The sequence below is a fragment of the Felis catus genome, chromosome A2 (assembly GCF_018350175.1).
Source record: "Felis catus isolate Fca126 chromosome A2, F.catus_Fca126_mat1.0, whole genome shotgun sequence".
Lineage (NCBI taxonomy): Eukaryota > Metazoa > Chordata > Mammalia > Carnivora > Felidae > Felis > Felis catus.
In genome coordinates, this window is record NC_058369.1 from 26237501 (window position 1) to 26256967 (window position 19467).

Genomic DNA, 19467 nt, shown 5'->3' on the forward strand with positions numbered 1-19467 from the left:
ATCTGTCTCACACCTGGTATCTCACACCCAGTGGAAATTTTTCTTCCCACCCAACATTCCTAGTAAATGTGGAACCAGATTGGCCTAAGGAATTGGTTGCAAGAGGCTTTCAGGGGTATAGACCCTCTAAAGCTGTGCTGTCCAATATGGACAGCTCCTTTTCCTGTGTGGCTACCGTGCACTTAAAATGTGACAGGTGTGAGTGTAGAACTGAACTCTGAATTTTATTTAATTAATTTAAATTTAAATAGTCATGTATTGAACGGCATAGTTTGTCTAGACTCACAAGTTGGCTTCAGTGCTGGCACCTCTCCACCTGTGCATTAACAGGAGTGGAGGGGGACATAGGAAGATTGAAAGATGTATCACAGTCTGGGAAGCTAGATGGATGGGCACAAATGAATGAATCAGGAGAAGGGGGAGAGATGTGGGACTTCTGAGTCATGTGGTAGTCAAAAGGCTTTTGGAAAAGTCTGGAAGGGGGTACTGGCCAGGCGTGTTGAGTTTGGAATTCCCTGAAGAAGGGAATGGTGGAGGAGGATGTAGGGATGGAGAGCTGTCCGAGGAAGACAGTGAGGAGAGCATTATGGGAATATCAGGGGACAGAGTGAGGAGAGCATCATGGGAATATCCAGTGGAGAGAGTGAGGAGAGCACCATGGGAATATCTAGGGGGAGAGAGAGGAGAACATCTCAGAATCCAGACCCCGCATGCTGGTTTCAACAGCAGGGCTGTGAGAGCTGCAAAGCCAGACTGAGGGGGGCAGAGTTGGGCACCTCACAGCAGTATTCCTGGGGATCATGCCACACTTTCAGTGATGCCTCAGCAAGCTTAACTGCTTGTTGGGAAATTTCAGTGTGATTTTCTTCCAGGATGAAGATGATATGTACGATAAGAGTTAGAACTGGCCGTTTCTTGAATTATTGTGTCCTCAGTCCTGGGGCTTCCACATAAGAGGATCTTAACATCTTTGTATTTTTTCTGTTGATCATTAGTGATAGTTTTGAGGGATTGGTTTATCTTGACAAGGGCCTAGTTTCAGAAAGCAGCGTTGGGTAGATGCAACAATCTTTAAGAGCTTGGATAGTATATTCAGATTTTAGGAGCTTAGTGTTTCCCTAACGGAAAACATTGGAGAAAGCATTTTCATATTGCTGAATTAAGGGAAAAAATTGTAAGCGGCACTGGGAAGTTTTTTAAAAGATACCAGCAGGAATAGGGTAATAAATTAACAGGTAACTTATAAAGTTAGCATGTTACTTGCTCTTAAAACAGTTCTAGAGAAGTGCAAAGAGCGCCAATGGGGACACTGGACCCCCTGCCTTGTGCGTAGTGGATGCACAGTGAATCCTACAGCCAGAAAACCCTGAGAGAAAACCAACAGAGCATGAACCAGGGACATCTGTAGGATTGGTTTGAAATAAAGACCATTCTGTTTGCCAGCCAGGTGACCTGTGGGGCACTTTAAAATTCTTTAAGCCTTAGTTTCTCCATCTTTAAAGTGGGAGAGGGGCTCCTGGGTGGCTCAGTCGGTTTGGCTCAGGTCATGATCCCAGGACTGTGGGATCAAGTCCTGTGTCGGGCTCCATGCTGAGTGTGGAGCCTGCTTCAAATTCTCTCTCTCCCTCTGCCCTCCCCCACTCACTCATAAATAAATAGATAAACAAACAAATAAGAAAATACTTATTAAAAAATAAAGTGGGAGAAATGCTTTCTACCTCATAATGTTGTGAGGGATGAGATGAGAGGATGTATATGAACTGCCTGTGTGGGGCGTGGTTTACAGTAGTTATTTAATAGGTGGAGGTTGTCAGTCTTGTATCTTTGGCTGTGATGGTCCTGGTTATTATTGTTGCTATTGTTGTTACAATAATCATTATTTTGAAGAGACCAGAACTTTAGTCTGTCAGACTTGATGCTGTATGAGTAAAATATCTAGGGAAAGGCAAGATTCTTTGAAAGTGTCTCACATACTGTTTTCTCTTGGAATTCTGCTTTATACCCTGAGATTAAGGTGTTAGAACTCAGGATTCCCAGTTTTCCAAATCAGTGAGAATGTGAAAAGACAGTCGTGACACATTATGCCTTACTCCTAGCCCCCAGACGAGGGACTTTGAGATGCAACGTTTGTTTATGTGGATCCACTGGTGTCTCCTCTATCCAATCAGTCTTCATCCCTGTGTTCAGAGATACAGGCCCTACATGCACAGCTTGGATGCTAACAGGAGGAGGCCGGATGGCAGGCTCAGTCTGGGATGTGAGCCTGTGTGACTCTCCCTGGTGTCAGAACGGACAGCTCTCTTCCTAATGTAGCTTCTCTTCGCTCTGTGCCACAAGGCCACGGAGGTCATTGTCCTTAACACTGGGGTGCCTTGCTTTCACACAACAGATACATAAAACGAGTGCAATTTTTTTTTTCTCTTTTTCAATCTTTTTCAAGAATTCGGGCAATAAGCATTGTCAAGCCACAGATATTTGCCTGGTACTGTTTTAGGTTCTGGGGACATGTAACAAGGAGTAAGATTCTTGAGGGGGCAAGCCAGATCCTACTCTTTAATTGCCTGGTATAATTTGAGAAATGTTTTAAGTCTGAGTAGGAGAAGACAGAAGAGGTGATTTGGATGAGTGTTCTTACTTAATAGTTGAGGAAATCAAGCTCTCTTCCTGGTAGAGAGGCAGCGGGAATGTGCCCCCCCTCAGCCTGGTTGGCGCCCGAGCCATTCATGTGTCACCATTATGATTTTCACCAGACCTATATATCGCCTACTTTGCATTTTTCTTTAAATTGACTGCTTTTAACTTAATTTTAAAAATTAATTTTCATAAATTGAAAGCATCCCTCTACTTGCTAGATGGAATGCTGGCCCATTCACGAAGGGCTTAATATTAGATCTTAAAAAAAAATAAGGAAGGCAGGAAGGAAGGAAGAGGAGGGAGGGAAAAAAATCAACACAAAGAAACCATGTTATTAAGTAGCTAGTTACTGTTGCTTGCAGGAGGGGAAGGCTTAGAGAGGTGTTTAATAACACCATACTGAGAATTTCTCTTTGACCTAGACAGAACTGAATAAGAACTGAAAGCTGATTTCTCTGTATGCGTGTCAGTGTTAATGTTACCCAGTTAATGCTGTGTAGCCCTGAGCATTATTCAGTATTCTCCTGCTCCCTAACGTCATCTTGCAAGCAAACATCAATTGTATGGGCCCCATCCTTTGGGAAATTCCACTCTCCACACCTTAGTTGACTTTCAGTCATTGGCGGTTCCAGGTTCACAAGGTTTCAGTTTTCCTGTCTCCAGACTCTCCTTTGGGTACAATAGAGTATCCTATAAACAAACCTCAGCAGGGTAGGAGAGCTTCCTTTTTAAAGAAAGGCTGGGGTAGGTCCTCTTTAAAATGAAGGATGATGCAGAGGTAGGGATCATCACTTCCTCCTTATGTATACTATGTGTATAGAAGAGTCAGAAAGCATTAGTTTCGGGGCACCTGGGTGGCTCAGTCAGTTAAGCGTCCGACTCTTGATTTCGGCTTAGGTCATGATCTCACCGTTTATTTTGCTTTAACAAAACAGAGACTGCTTGGGATTCTCTCTCTCCCTCTCTTTCTGCCCATCCCCCCTTATGCATGCTCTCTCTCAAAAATAAATACATTTTTTAAAAAGGAAGGAAGCAAGCAAGCAAGCATTAGTTTCTTCACCCAGGGCCTGTCCATATTTGACCTGTTCAGGGGAAGTGTACAACAGGGTTCTCTATAAGTCCATGCCTTTACTAAATTCATCAGGCTAGGGGTGCCTGGGTGCTAAGTGGGTTAAGCATTTGACTTCTGCTCAGGTCATGATCTCACGGTCCATGCGTTCAAGCCCCGTCCATGTCAGGCTCTGTGCTGATCCTGGAGCCTGTTTCAGATTCCATGTCTCCTTCTCTCTCTGCCCCTTCCCTTCTCAGGCTTTGTCTCTCTCTGTCTTGCAAAAATAAATAAAATGTTAAAATTTTTTTTTCTTTAATTGATCAGGCTCTACAAAAACTCCTAATTGAAGTTCGTTCTGCAATTAAATGGGAGGTGGAGCCAGATAAAACTTTCCCCCAAAGTGATGGAGAGGTCCATAACAGGCATTGGCAAAGCCATGATGCCTCTTTTTGATGATTAGACCTTGGGGCTACCATCCCCAGTGTCAGGGTCAGTGAAATAATGGCTTTGGGCATAAAATGTTCTAGTTCCTAGTCAAAAGGAACATCACGTAATTAACCTCCTGCAGCTCAGGAATCGGAATTCATAGTAACCCTCAGCAGTTTTTAGGGACTTTGTGTGATTTGGAAAAGTCCTCTTGAAGGTGACAGTTCCTATTTTCATTGACTCTTTTGTGACCAATGTTCAAACAGATTTCTAAAATTCTCTTCAGTCTGAAAGTAATTTGCTTACCCCTTGACAGTGAGGCCTTTTTAGCATGGTGAATTGTACCCTGCGTTAAATAGGTGACTCCTCCAGGGAGTTTTGTAATTACTGAAAGAGAAAAGTCAGCTCTCTTACAGCATCATTGGGAATGGTTGACTGTCCCCAAAACAAACAGGACTGAGCCCGTTTTGTAACTTAGTTTTTCATTCATTCATTTGCACCGTATTTGTGTCCTGTACTATTCTTGGGGCGCTGAGAAAGAACATATACGGACTGGCCTGACCCTCAAGGAGCTCTAGTTCTAGGAGAAAACAGGCCAGTGACTTAAGTGTGCTGAACAGTGTTTATAGTGATTGAGAAGCTGAGAGGCCAGTTGAATCAGAAACACAGACAGTGCTTCTGCCCCTGAGAGGGCTTTCCTTCCTGCAGATTCAGCATGGTACCCACAAAGAGCCTGTGCATGTGACTGAGAACCATCTAACCCACCTATATATTCGTCTGTCTCCTCCACTTCCCCCTAGACTGTGAGGGGCTTGTTTCACCAACCCCTTGTAGAGGACAGAACATAAATGGAGATGCCATAGCGTCATGGAGAAATTAGGAGTGATGACAAGTGTAGGTATTTAACAGCAGAGAGCTTATGAAGATTGAAAAAAAGGCCATTAAAAAAAAAATTAGACGACCTATAGCATGGTGCAGAGGGGGTGGGTCCAAGGAGAAACCTGTTTTGTAATCTTGATTCAACCGGCTGAGTGACTTTGGGCAAGTTACTTAGCCTCTCTGTGCCTTACTTTTCCCAGCCTATAAAATGAAATAAAACACCCTGCCTGTTTGACAGGACTGGTGTGCTATACCAAGGGTTGATCACTTTCTGCCAGCAGGCCAAAGAGCCTGCAGCCTCTTTCTAACAAAGTCTTGTTGGAATAGTCACTCCCATTTATTGCATGCTGTGTCAGACGTGCTCTCGGAGCTGGGGACACACGATAGTCCCTGCCCTCCTGGTGCTCCCATTCTAGCCTTCAGATGTGTTCATCTAGTCTTCAAGAAGACCTCAGAAAGTACAATGCAAATTCTACCGTTTTGATTTGTTCCCTCTTAACTTTTTATTGTATGGGACTTATTTTTGAATAGGCTATTATACATATATGTGATAATAACCAAAAGGTTTAAAAAGGTACATGGTAAAAAAACAAGTTTTCCTTCTATCCTTAACACCCCAGCTACTTGTTCCCCACCTTAGATGAACTGTTACTGATTTGTTAACACATCCTTTCCGTGATAGTAGCATTCACGCGCACACATAGATGGTTTCCATTTCTGTCTGTCTTTTAGGTTCTCTGTCCTAAGTTTTAATTTTTATTTATTTATTTTTAAAGTTTATTTATTTATTGGGGGGCAGGGGTAAAGAGAGGGAGAGAGAGAAAATCCCAAGCAGGCTGTGCACTGCCCGATGTGCAGAGCCTGATGCAGGGCTTAATTGACTAAGCTACCCAGGCACCCCTTAATTTTTAATTTTTAAAAATTGCAAACTTATAGAAAAGCTGAAAGAATATTACCATGTAACCTTCACCTGGATTCACCAGAGGTTAACATTTGCCACATTTGCTTTAATGTTCTCTCTTTTCCCCTTCTCCAGTGACTTTTTTTTCTCAATTTTTAAAAGTGAGTAGCAGAAATGAACATTGAGTAGCAGATATCACTATTCTTCACCCCTTAATACTTCAGCAGACGTCTCCTAAGAGCAAAGATTTTCTACGTATAAACGTAACCACAATTTCGTCACACTCAAGAATTGTGTCACTGATACAGTAATGCTATCTCATATCTGTTCTCAGATTTCCCCCATTTGTTTTAACAACATCCTTTATAGCTTAAAAAAAATTCAGGATCCTCTCAAGGATTCTTTATTATATTTAGTTGTTATGCCTATTTAGATTTTTTGAGCACTTGGTCAGCTTTTGTTTCCTCCTGACTTTAACCCTCATTCTGGGTCCTTCTCCCTTCCACTTTGCCTTTTCCCCTTTTCTCTTGAGACAGAGTTTCAATGCTGTCACTCTCTTTAGCCCTGCAGGTGTCTGCCAGCCTTAAAGAGCAGGATGGATCTTGATGTGGTCAACATGTTTGTGATCGCAGGTGGGACGCTGGCCCTCCCCATCCTGGCATTTGTAGCCTCATTTCTCCTTTGGCCGTCAGCGCTGATAAAGATCTATTACTGGTAAGTTAATTTTATAATTGAAGTATTCAAGAGTATCATAATAATAGTGTCATCTTCTCTGGTGGTGACTTTTGCCCTTTTGTTGGTGGTGGTTCAACATTTTACCATGAACTATTTCAAATATACAGAAAAGTTCAAAGATGTCCTGTTTTGAGTTTGGGGAGTATTCTTGAAGAATTGGTGGTAACTCCTCACCAGGTAAATTCTTTCTGGTTTCTGATAGTATCTTTGCCTGGGAGGCTGCCCTCACTCCCAAAGTCACTGATTCTGTCTGCAGGCAAGAATTGTGCATGTTTATGGGAGCTCTTTTGATATTTTCTTGGTCATTGGATTCTTAAATTTTTTTTGTTTATTTATTTTTGAGAGAAAGAGACATAAAGTGTGATGGGGGAGGGGCAGAGAGAGAGGGAGACACAGAATCTGAAGCAGGCTCCAGGCTCTGAGCTGTCAGCACAGCGCCTGACAAGGGGCTCAAACCATGAGCTGCGAGATCATGACCTGAGCCAAAGTCGACGCTTAATTGACTGAGCCACCCAGTGCCCCATCTTGGCCATTGGATGCTAACCCAGTGATATCCTGACCGGTGTAGAGATGTGCACTGAAAAATGAATTAGAAAGACCAGGGCCAAGGAGATGGCCTGGGTGGGACAGAATGGTTTTAGATATGTTCTAAACATGTTCATTAGTAAAGTGACAGAAAGAAAAAGAAGTTTCCAAAATTTTTATCATTCTTGTACCATCTTTATGATTCTTGTCCTATCTGTATAACATCTCTACTTTCCTTTTGTATTTTCTTTAGAGTTAAGTCCCTCTTTTTACCTTAAATCAATTTAAGAGTGATCTCAATATCGCTGCTGTAAAGCAGAAATTTCTGTTTGCTGTACTTGCCATAAATAGTAAAATAATACTAAAAAATTAAATAAGCACAATGTCCTTAAACAGTGTTTTAATTCTACCCTGCCAAAAATACGGCCACTCCTTTGTCTTTGTTACAAAGTCTAGAGAGGGGTGAAAGATACGGCAGCCCGAACACAGCCTTCCTCACTGATGGAATCAGAAGATTAACAGTGAAGGGAGATTTGCTTTCTCATGATGTGCTTCAGTGGTTTTTCATGCCGTGGTCCATTTACCAAATAAAATCACCCCTCGTGCCCAGTGGTGTGTGTCCCCTGGCAAAGGCAGTACTGAAATAGACCTGGTTCCTCTCTGTGCCGCCGGGAAAAGTGAAGCACAAGGAGATTTAACCAGGACCCTGGCGGTTAGAATTGCCTTCCAGGCACGGAGAAAAGAATGCAGGGAGGTTGAGCTCGTGCCCTTTATCTGCTCTCCTTTCCGGCTCCCTTTTGTTTCATTAGCGTGTGGAATTTTCCGCCTGCCAGCCAAGCTCTGATCCTCGAAAAGAAGCTAATTGAACCGAAGGGAGCTATTCATCCCGTGCTCTCCGTCTCCTTCTTGGAGGAGGGTGCAGTGGTGGTGACCCTTTCAGAGGGTCACCCGGGACGTACCTCTGCAATGACGGAGCTGAGATTCTGGCCACTTAAGTGCCATTGCCCTGCAGCATTGACAGCAGGGTTCCTTTGGGGCTAAGGCTCCCGTGTGACCCCTGACAAGGAGAGGCCAGGGTCGTGTACCCCTTGTGGCCCTGCAGAGGCACCATGGACCTCCACACACAAATGCCATCTTTCTTAAATCAAGGCAGAGAATGCAGTTCAGTGATGTGGCCTGTAACCATGGATATGGCTACATACAGAGGTGTGATTATATAAAGGCTAATTCTACCCACCACGTGCAGAAATCCCACTCCATGCCGCATAGTCCCTCAACCTCCAAACTCCTTCAAGGAGAAGGCTTTTCAGGGTCAAGACGGTCAGAATAATTTTGACATTTGACCTCATAGCAAATAATTCACTTTTTTATTGAGTTATAATTCACATAACATAAAAATCACCGTTTTAAAATGTATATAATTCAGTAGTTTTAATATATTCGCAGCGTTGTGGTGCCTGGATGGCTCAGTCAGAACAGCTTGCGACGCTTGATCTTGGGGTCGTGAGTTTGAGTCCCACGTTGGGTATAGAGATTACTAAAAAAAAATAAAAAATAAAAACTTAAAAAAATATATATCTAGGGGCGCCTGGGTGGCACAGTCGGTTAAGCGTCCGACTTCAGCCAGGTCACGATCTCACGGTCTGTGAGTTCGAGCCCCGCGTCGGGCTCTGGGCTGATGGCTCGGAGCCTGGAGCCTGTTTCCGATTCTGTGTCTCCCTCTCTCTCTGCCCCTCCCCCGTTCATGCTCTGTCTCTCTCTGTCCCAAAAATAAATAGACGTTGAAAAAAAAATTAAAAAAAATATATATATATCTATTCACAGGGTTGTGTACCTGTTACCACCAAATAATTCCATAGCATTTTCATCTTCCCAAAAGGAATCCCCATAACTGTTCACAGTCACTCAGAGTTTCCCCGTCCCTTCATTCCCTGGCAACTATAACTGTTTTCTGTCCCTTTGGATTTGCCTGTTTTGGCCATTTCATATACATGCGATCATACAGCTTGTGGCCCTTAATGTCTCATTTCTTTCACTTAGCATGTTTTCAAGTTTCATCCATGTTGTAGCATGTATCAGTACTTCATTCATTATTATGGCTGGATAGTTATCCATTGTATGGTTATATACATATTATCTATTTAAATGGATATTTGTGTAGTTCCCACTTTTTGGCTATTGCGAATAATGCCATATAGCAAATAATTCATTTTTATTAACAAATAATACCAGTAAAGCACTGAGAGGCCCCACAGAGCAGAACATTCAGTCTCTTATTAAATGACAGTGCAGAGGCATGTGATCTTAAAGCCTGCTCATGCCTGTCACTCGGCTTAGAGCTGTAGCCAGAGGACAAACACAGTGCTGCCCTTTATTTTATGTACTCAAGCACACAGGCCAAGAAGAAACCCAGCTGGTTGGAGAGAATGAAAATCCTAGAAAACCTTTTGGTTCATGCCAGGTCATGTTGGAACATGGGGGTTGTGATTATGGTACTAGAACCCATGATGCCATTGCGGAGAGCTGTCGGAAACCCTGTGAGTTGCTCTTCCCGCCCCACCGAAATGCACAGCCTGTTTCCTTCAACTCACCTCATTGCAGGTGACATTTACACAGTGGGTGTCATAGGATGAACAGCTTTACCGTGAGTCACTTATGTTCCTTAACCGCAGTTATTTCTCCAAATGCCTTTAGCTGCTCAGCTGCCCATAATGACCACGGATGGATTCACTCTGCAGAGCTAGGTCAGCCAGGTTAATTGTCAGGGTCACTACATGAACAGGAACAGCAGGCAGTAGAGGTAGCTAGGCGTCCCAAACACCCCAAGCTGCCCTGCCAGATGCCCATGAGGGTGTGGTGTGACCATCACAGCAGGCTGTCTTCTGGACTTCTCCCTGGGGTCTTCTGAGCCCCTTAGGGAACAGGAACAGGCATCCCCCGTAGACCATGGCTGGTCTTCAGAACAGCTCTCTCTATGACTCAGTGTCCCTGGAGCATGACGGGCCTGTCTGCATAGTGATGTGGACCATGGTCGCCCCTGTAGGAGGCATCAGATGCTTTGCTTTGAGTCAGCAGAGGACCACAATTAGAGGGGCTGGGGCCACTGTGGGTGACATCAGAGACAGCTCTTATTTTCATCGGGCCAAATATTAAGACTGCTCACAGGATGAAGGAGAGAGAGATCTTTAAAGATTTTTACTTCCCAAAGAAACTCAGTTGTGAAAGGAAGATAAGGAATTATAAATGTAAGAGAAAAAAAACGGACAAGAATTGAAAAAGAAAACTAACATTGTTTGCAGATGACATGATTGTGTTCACAGAAAGTACAAAAGAATCTATAGATAAATTGTTGGAATTAATAAATATTTGGCAAGATTGCTGAATATAAGGTAAGTAAACAAAAATCAGTTATATTCTTATATGACAGCAACAAAAAATAGAAAATGAAAAAAATTGTAATGATACTAATCACCATTGTATCAACAAATATAGAATACCGAATTTATCTTAAGAATAAATCTAAAGAACAATGTAGAAGGCCTCTGGACAGGAAAATACAAAGTACTAGAGAAATTCTGAAAGACCTAAAGTAACGGAGATGTAGACAGTATTTGTGAGTTGAAAGACTTTCTATCATAGGGATGTCAGATTACCCTGAAATGATGTATAGATTCAATGTACACCCATTTAAAATCCCAGCAGGGTTTTTTTTTTTAATGTAATTTAATAAACTGCTTCTTAAATGTATAAAGAAAAGTAAAGAGCCAGTTGAGCAAGAGTCTTTGTTTTCTTTAAAAAAATTTTTTTAACAGTGTGCCTGGGTGGCTCAGTTAGTTGAGCGTCTGACTTCAGTTCGGGTCATGATCTCACGGTTCATGAGTTTGAGCCCTGCATTGGGCTGCCTGCTGTCAGTACAGAGCCCACTTTGGATCTTCTGTCCCCCTCTCTCTCTGCTCCCTCCTCTCTCAAAAATAAATAACATTTTTTAAAGTTTATTTATTTATTTTGAGAGAGAGAGAGAGAGAGAGAGAGAGTGGGGAGGGGCAGAGAGAGAGAGAAGGGAGAGAGAGAATCCTGAGCAGGCTTTGCACTCTCAGCCCAGAGTCCGACACCAGGCTTGATCTCAGGAACCGTGAGATCATGACCTGAGCCACAACCAAGAGTTAGATGCTTAACCATCTGAGCCCAGAGGTGCCCCAAGCAAGACAGTCTTGAAGAAGAACAATGCTAGATGATTTACATGACCAGCTGTCAAACCTAATTATAAAGCAACAGTAAGTCCAGGCTTTGTAAAGAAGGCATAAAGAGGGGCACCTGGGTGGCTCAGTCGGTTAAGCGGCCGACTTCAGCTCAGGTCATGATCTCGTGGTCCGTGAGTTCGAGCCCCACATCGGGCTCTGTGCTGACAGCTCAGAGCCTGGAGCCTGCTTCCGATTCTGTGTCTCCCTCTCTCTCTGACCCTCCCCTGTTCATGCTCTGTCTGTCTCTGTCTCAAAAATAAATAAATGTTAAAAAAAAAAAAAAGGCATAAAGAAGGAAAGGGGCATCTGGGTGGCTCGGTTGAGCATCTTGATTTCATCTTAGGTCATGATTCCAGGGTCATGGAATTGAGCCCTGCGTTGGGCTCCATGCTCAGTGTGGAGCCTGCTTGAAATTGTCACCATCTCTCTCTCTTGGCCCCCCCTTCCCTGCTCAAGATCTCTTTCTCTGTCTCTCTCTAAAAAAAAAAAAAGAAGAAGAGGAAGAAGAAGGACAAAAAAACCCAGAGGGACAGGAGAGCACAGTAACAGATGCACATAGATACAGTCTCTTGAATTACGATAATGGTAGCACTGCTTTGCAGTGGGGAAAGGGGGCTGTGTCAACTAGATAACCATCCGGAAAAAAAGTTAATCTTGACCTCTTTGGTAGGCAAAATTACAACAGCCCCACAAAGATCTACCTCTCTAATCCCCAGAACCTATGAATATGATGGCAAATCATTTCCATAGTTCTGTTGTATACAATTGACCTAAAGATAAGGAGATTATCCAAGGAGGCCTGATTGAATCATATCAGCCTTTAAAAGTGAAGGGGTGGGTGGGTGATGGGTATTGAGGAGGGCACCTTTTGGGATGAGCACTGGGTGTTGTATGGAAACCAATTTGACAATAAATTTCATATATTGAAGAAAAAAAAATAAAAGTGAAGGGGTTCAGGGGTGCCTGGGTGGCTCAGTCAGTTGAGCATCCAACTTTGGCTCCGGTCATGATCTCGCACTTCACAAGTTTGAGCCCTCTGTTGGGCTCTGTGCTAGCAATTCAGAGCCTGGACCCTGCTTCAGATTCTGTCTCCCTCTCTTTCTGCCCCTCCCCCACTCATGCTCTCTCTCTCTCTCTCTCTCTCTCTCTCTCTCTCTCTCTCTCTCTCTCTGTCTCTCTCTCAAAAATAAACATTAAAAAGTGAAGGGGTTCAAAGCATGAGAAAGATTCAGTGCTATGGCTAGTTTGAAGTCGGAGAGGGCCCCATGAGAAGGAATGCCAGTGGACTCTGAGAGCAGACAGCCCCTGGCTGGCAGCCAGCAAGGCAGCAGGGATCTCAGTCCTAAACCACGAGGAACTGAATTCTGCTAATAACCTAAATAAGCTTAGAAGCTGATTCTTTCCCAGAGCTTCTAGATCAGAGCCAGCTGATGCCTTGATTTCAGCTTTGTGATACCTTCAGGAGAGAACTCTGGTAAGCTCACTCCTGACCCATAGAACTGTGAGCCAATAAATGAGTTTTTTTAAGCTGCTTAACTTGGTAATTTGTAATGTAGCAATAAAAAAGAATACGGCCTCATCTACAACCTTGTGCCATGCACAAAAATCAAATGCAGGTGGATTATAGATCTAAATGAAACAAAGCTTTTATAAGAAAGCATAGAAAAACCATGGGGTGCCTGGGTGGCTCGGTTGGTTACATGTTCATCTGTTGACTTTGACTCAGGTCATGATCTCATGGTTCATGGTATCAAGCCCCACGTCAGGCTTTGCACCGACGGTACAGAACCTGTTTGGGATTCTCTCTCCCCCTTTCTCTGTTCCTCCCCACTCGTGTGCTCTCTCTCTCTCTCTCAAAATAAATGAATAAATATTTTTTAAAAAAGAAAACATAGAAAAACCTCACAATATGGGGTATTAAAATGGCCAGTAAACATATGTAATGGTGCTCAACTTCTCTGGCCATAAGGGGAATTTAATAAATTAAAACCAAAATGAGATGCCATTTCACAGCCACCAGGACGGCTGAAGTGAAGCAAGCTGACTATAATTCCAAGTATTGGCCAGAATGTTGTATTAGCTTCCCAGAGCTGCTGTGACAAATGACCACAAACCGGGTGACATAAAACAACAGGAATTTGTTCTCTCACAGTTCTAGAGGTTAGAAATACTAAATCAAGGTGTTGGCAACGTTGGTTCTTTCTGGAGGCTCTGAGGGAGAATCTGTTCAGTGGCTCATCCCTAGCTGCTGGTGACTGTAAGAAATCCTGGGCATTCTCTAACTTGTAGATGTGTTCTTCATGTGTAGATGGGTCACTCCACTGTCTGCCTCTGTATTTCACATGGTGTTCTTCCCTCTGTGTGTTTCTGTGTCCAAATTTCCTTCTTTTTATAAGGCACCAGTCATCTTGGACTTGGGCCCAACCCTAATCCAGTATGACCTTAACTCAACTTGATTATTTCTGGAAAGACCCTGTTTCCAAATAAGGTCATATCCATAGGTTCCAGATAGACATGAATTTGGGGAGAATACTATTCAACCCAGTGCGGATGTGAAGCAACAAGAATCTGGCATATTGTTGATGAAAGTGTAAATTAGTTCATACTAATTTCATACACTTCACACTTCATACAACAGAAGTGTGTATATGTGTGTGTGTGTATGTGTACATATATATATGTACACATATATATAAATATATACATATATATATATACATACACATACATATACATACACATACATATATATATATGTACACATACACACACACACACACCGAGACAGAGATCAGAAGACATATAAAAGAATATTCCATATCTGTTTCATTTGTAATACCTCCAAACTGGAAACACCAGTCTCCATTAATACTTTAACAGATAGGGGTGCCTGGGTGGCTCAGTCAGTTAAGCGTCCGACTTCGGCTCAGGTCATGATCTCATGGTTTGTGGGTTCGAGCCCTGTGTCAGACTGTGTGCTAACAGCTCAGAGCCTTGAGCCTGCTTCAGATTCTGTGTCTCCCTCTCTTTCTGCCCCTTCCCCACTCATGCTCTGTTTCTCTGTCTCTCACAAATAAATAAAGATAAAAAAAATACTTTAACAGATAAATAAAAGTATAGCTGTAAAATTATTCATAGAGTATTCAGCGGAATACTATACAGCTATGAAAAGGAAAGACCTAGTGCTATATTCTATGATACAAACACAATACTGAGTGAAAGAAATCTGATACAGACAAATACTTATTGTATGACAAAGTTCTAAAATAGTAAAACTTTCCTGAAGAGATAAAGTGAGGTAGTGGTTACTGATGGGGAAAGACATGAGGTGGGCATCTGGGTTGCTGGTCATGTATTCTAGATCCTAATCTGGGTGGCAGATACTGGGTTCATTTTTTTTTAACCTACCAAATGGGGCGCCTGGGTAGTTCAAGACAGTTCTGCATATTCATCAGGCTGTACACTTAAAATATGTACACATTTCTATATGATTTATACTTCAATTAAAAGTTTCTCTAAAAATTAGCAATGAAGGATTTAGAGAAATTGACCTCTCAGGTACTGCCAGTGGGAATGTAAAATTGTGCAACCACTTCTGGCAGTTCCTCAAAATGCGTTTTTTTAAAAAGCTGCCATATGGGATGCCTGGGTGGCTCAGTCAGTTAAGTGTCTGAATCTTGATTTCAACTCAGGTCATGATCTCACAGTTCATGGGTTTGAGCCTTGCGTCGGGCTCCACACTGTCAGCTCAGGATCCTCTCTCTCTGCCCTCCCCTACTCCTGTGCTCTCTCTCTCTCTTTCTGTCTCAAAATAAATAATAAAAATGAAAAATAATAATAAAAACCCTACCATATGATCCAGCAATTCTACTCTTTGGTGAACTGAGAACACCCATGAGAACTGAAAACATATGTCCACAGAAAAAGTTGTATGTGAATGTTCATAGTGGTATTATTCCTAATGGCTAAAAAGTAGAAATAATTCACATGTTCGTGAGCTGATGACTGGATAAACAAATGTGCATATCCAGGTGATGGGATATTATTTAGCCTTAAAAAGGAATGGAGTACGAATACATTCCATAACAGAAGAACTTGAAAACATTATGCTAAAGTGAAATAAGCCAAACACAGAAAGTCACAGATTGAATGACCCCATTGATATGAGATGTCCAGAATAAGCAGATCCATAGAGTAAAACATAAAGAGACCAGAAGGAAACTAGTAGTTGCTATGAGCTGTAGGGAGAGGGCAATGGAGAGTGAATGTTGATTGGTATGGATTTCTTTCTTTCTTTCTTTCTTTCTTTCTTTCTTTCTTTCTTTCTTTCTTTCTCTTTCTTTTCTTTCTTTTTCTTTCTTTCTTTCTTTCTTTCTTTCTTTCTTTCTTTCTTTCTTTCTTTTCTTTCTTTCTTTCCCTTTCTTTCTTTCTTTCTTTCTTTCTTTCTTTCTTTCTTTTTATAAAGTTTATTTTGAGAGAGAGAGAGAGAGAGAGAGAGAGAGAGAGAGAGAGCGCGGGAAAGGGGCAGAGAGTGAGAGAGAATTCCAAGCAGGCTCGGCACCATCAGCACAGAACCCCACGTGAGGCTCAAGCTCATGAACCATGAGATCATGACCTGAGCTGAAATCAAGAGTCAGATGCTCTACTGACTGAACCACCGAGGTGCCCCTTTCTTTCTTTTTTTAATTGTGGTAAAATATACATAACATAAGATTTAGCATTCTACCTATTTTAATTTTTTTTAATGTTTATTTCTGAGACAGAGAAAGACAGAGCATGAGTGGGGGAGGGGCAGAGAGAGACGGAGACACAGAATCCAAGGCAGGCTCCAGGCTCTGAGCTGTCAGCGCAGGGCCCGACGCGTGCTCAAACACATGAACCGTGAGATAATGATCTGCACCGAAGTTGGACACTTAACTGAGTCACCCAGGCGCCCCATCTTTCTACCCATTTTAAAGTGTACCGTTCAATCTGGTTTCTTTTTGGTGAAAATGTTCCAGAATTAGAGAGTGGTGATGGTTGCACTACTTTGTGAATATGCTTTAAAAAAAAAAACAAAAAACAATTGTACCTTTTAAAAGGGTGAGTTTAATGGTATGTCAATTATATCTCAGTAAAAAGAAATCTATATGTAACATCCTAGTCATTTGGGAAAAGCAAATCAAAACCACAATGAGATACTGCACACCTGTCAGGGTGACTATTATTTCAGAAAAAAAATAAACGGAAAATAACATGTGTTGGTGAGGATATAGAGAAATCCTTGTGCATCGCTGGTACAAATGTAAAATAGTACAGCTGCTGTGACAAATTTAGTGGCTCCTCAAAAAGTTAAACATAGAGTTACCATATGATCCAGCAATTATACTTCTGGGTATATACTCCAAAGAATTGAAAGCAGGGACTCAAACAGATATTTGTATACTGACGTTCATAGCAGCATTACTCACGATAGCCCAAAAAATGAAACTGCCCAAATATTCATCAACAGATGAGGGATAAACAAAATATGGTGCCTAATAAAAGAGACATTACTCAGTTTTAAAAAGGAAGGAAATTTTGACACATGCTATAACATGGATGGACCTTGAAATCACTATGCTTAGCGAAATATGCCAGACACAAAAGAACAAATTTTGTATGATTCTGCTTATATGAGGTACCTAAAATAGGCAAATTCATAGAGACAGAAAGCAGAATAGAGGTTATCAGGGGCTGAGGGGAGAAGGGGAATGGAGAGTAATTATTTAATGGTTATAGCATTTCTATTTGGGATGATGAAAAAGTTCTAGAATGGACGATGGTGTTGGTTGATGTGCAACATTGTGAATGTACTTCATGCCATTGAATTGTATGGTTAAAATGGTGAATCTTCTGTTATGTATATTTTGCCACAATAAAAAAAAAGAGAAATATTTAAGTCCTTTTCTTTAGAGGTTCTTGTAATCTAGTAAGTCTGAGACTTGTAGGATGAAGGGTTTGGACCCTGGAAGTATATGTGTGTGTGTGTGTGTGTGTGTGTGTGTGGGTGGGTGTGGGTGTGTGTGTGCACGCGCGCAACGGAGTATCAATCGCTCAGCCATCAAAAAGAATGAGATTTTGCCATTTGTGACAACGTAGATGGACCTAGAAGGTAGTATGCTAGGTGAAGTAAGTCAGACAGAGAAAGAGAAATACCATGTGATTTCACTTATGTGAGCAATCTAAAAAACAAAACAAACGAACAAATGGAAAACAGAAACAATCATAAATACAGAAAACAAACTGGTATCTGCCCAAGGGGAAGTGGGGGGGGGGATGGGTAAAATAGGTGAAGGGGATTAAGATGTGCAACATTCCGGTTACAAAATAAATATAGAGATGAAAAGTACAACACAGGGAATATAGTCAAGAATACTATAAAAGCAGTATAATGTTATGTGGTGTTGTGTGGTGACAGATGGCAGGCATTGAGTAACGGATCAAACTGTCCAAGCACTATATTGTTCACGTGAAACTAATAAAACACTATAAGTTTTTAAAAAGATCACTTAATTAATAAATGAATGAGCTGGGATATGAATGATTGAATGAATGAATGAATGAACAAACGAACGAACCAACTAACTCATCTTATGGTGCCAGGGTTTAGAATTTTGACATATGCTTGCTCTGTCATAAGAGCTTTTAAGCTAGCCAATGTTATTTTTAATGTTTTGAATAGGCAGTGCATTCATTGAAAAAAGAAAGTAGTGAAAGTCTCCCTCCTGGCCCTGTTCTCTTTCCACCTACTTCTCACTATAATCCCACCTCCACTCCAGATACTCATCTTGATAGTGTCTTGTGTATGCTCTCTTGCTTTGTGTATGTAGATGCAAGTAAATATGCATGTATATCCTCATCCCCTTTGTCCTTTATTTTATACCAAGGGTTAGTTACCACCGATCAGCTTAGGCTGTTTGCTTTCTGCAAGACTTGGCTACCTCTCTGGTGCAAAGTATACCACAAAGTGAATCTCTGATTGAATTAATTATCTTTCATCTCGGCGAGATTCTTCATGCAGAGAGTTACATTTGTTTGATGGTAATTCCATACTGAAATCAAATTCGGGCCAAACTCCAGCACTGCCAAGTCTTACATAACCAACAGAACCTGAGCTTCCAACCAACTGCCATATGCTGTGAGGAATAAAACCAGAGGACCGATGCAGATGGTTCTTAACAGTCACGTTCTCACTCTCAAAATCTCTAGGGGGAAGAAACCAACTTATATATATAAAATATATATGTTAATATATATTTTTAAATATACATATTTTAATACATGTGTATGTATGTATGTTTGGGGTAGAGGGATATGACCCTTATTGAGCTTATCCACCAGAGTGGAAATAATGTCTGTATAAAACAAAATGTTTGTTACTATGACTTCTACATCACAATTAAAATCCAGTCAACTCTAGGGATGCCTGGGTGGCTCAGTCAGTTAAGCATCTAACTTCGGCTCAGGTCATGATCTTGGCGGTTCATGAATTTGAGCCCCGCGTCGGGCTCTGTGCAGACAGCGCAGAGCCTGGAGCCTACTTTGGATTCTGTGTCTCCCTCTCTCTCTGCCCCTTCTCCGCTTGTGCTCTGTCTCTCTCTCTGTCTCTCTCTCTCTCTCTCTCAAAAATAAACATTAAAAAATTTTTTAAATAAAATCCAGTCAACTCTATCAAAATACTTTAGAATCAATAGCTTCTCTGAAGCCACAGTAACACTTAAATAAGGTTAAGACTCAAAAGCAGAAATTTGGTTGGTTGGAAAGCTAATTAAACTTCCTACTTGCTGAAATAGAATTACAAAAGAACAGAATCGTGTTTTTCACAGAGACAGAGTCCACTGGACTCACCAATGCTGGACAGCTGTCAAGAGTGTTTAGTTCTGAGATCATAAGGAATCCAGGCATCCTTGGACAAGTATTCTGTTGCCTTTTCTTCCCAATCAGAGATTTGTGGATGTGACCCCACCACCAGCAATTGTAGCCTTAAGGAGCGAGTCTAATTCTTCATCTCCACAAATAGCAAGTTGCAAGTGATGAGTGGTAATATGCTTTAC

General features: G+C 41.8%; 1 protein-coding gene across 4 annotated transcripts in view; it reads left to right on the plus strand.

Annotated features, from left to right (window-relative positions):
- ABHD6 (abhydrolase domain containing 6, acylglycerol lipase) overlaps nt 1-19467 on the plus strand; it is a 53908-nt gene that overhangs the window by 13554 nt on the left and 20887 nt on the right. For all 4 annotated transcript variants that reach the window (XM_006928891.5, XM_023249866.2, XM_019823438.3 and 1 more), the window contains exon 3: nt 6454-6605. In XM_006928891.5, the coding sequence (XP_006928953.2) occupies nt 6487-6605 (119 nt within the window). In that variant the 5' untranslated portion in view covers nt 6454-6486. The remainder of the gene's footprint in view (nt 1-6453; nt 6606-19467) is intronic.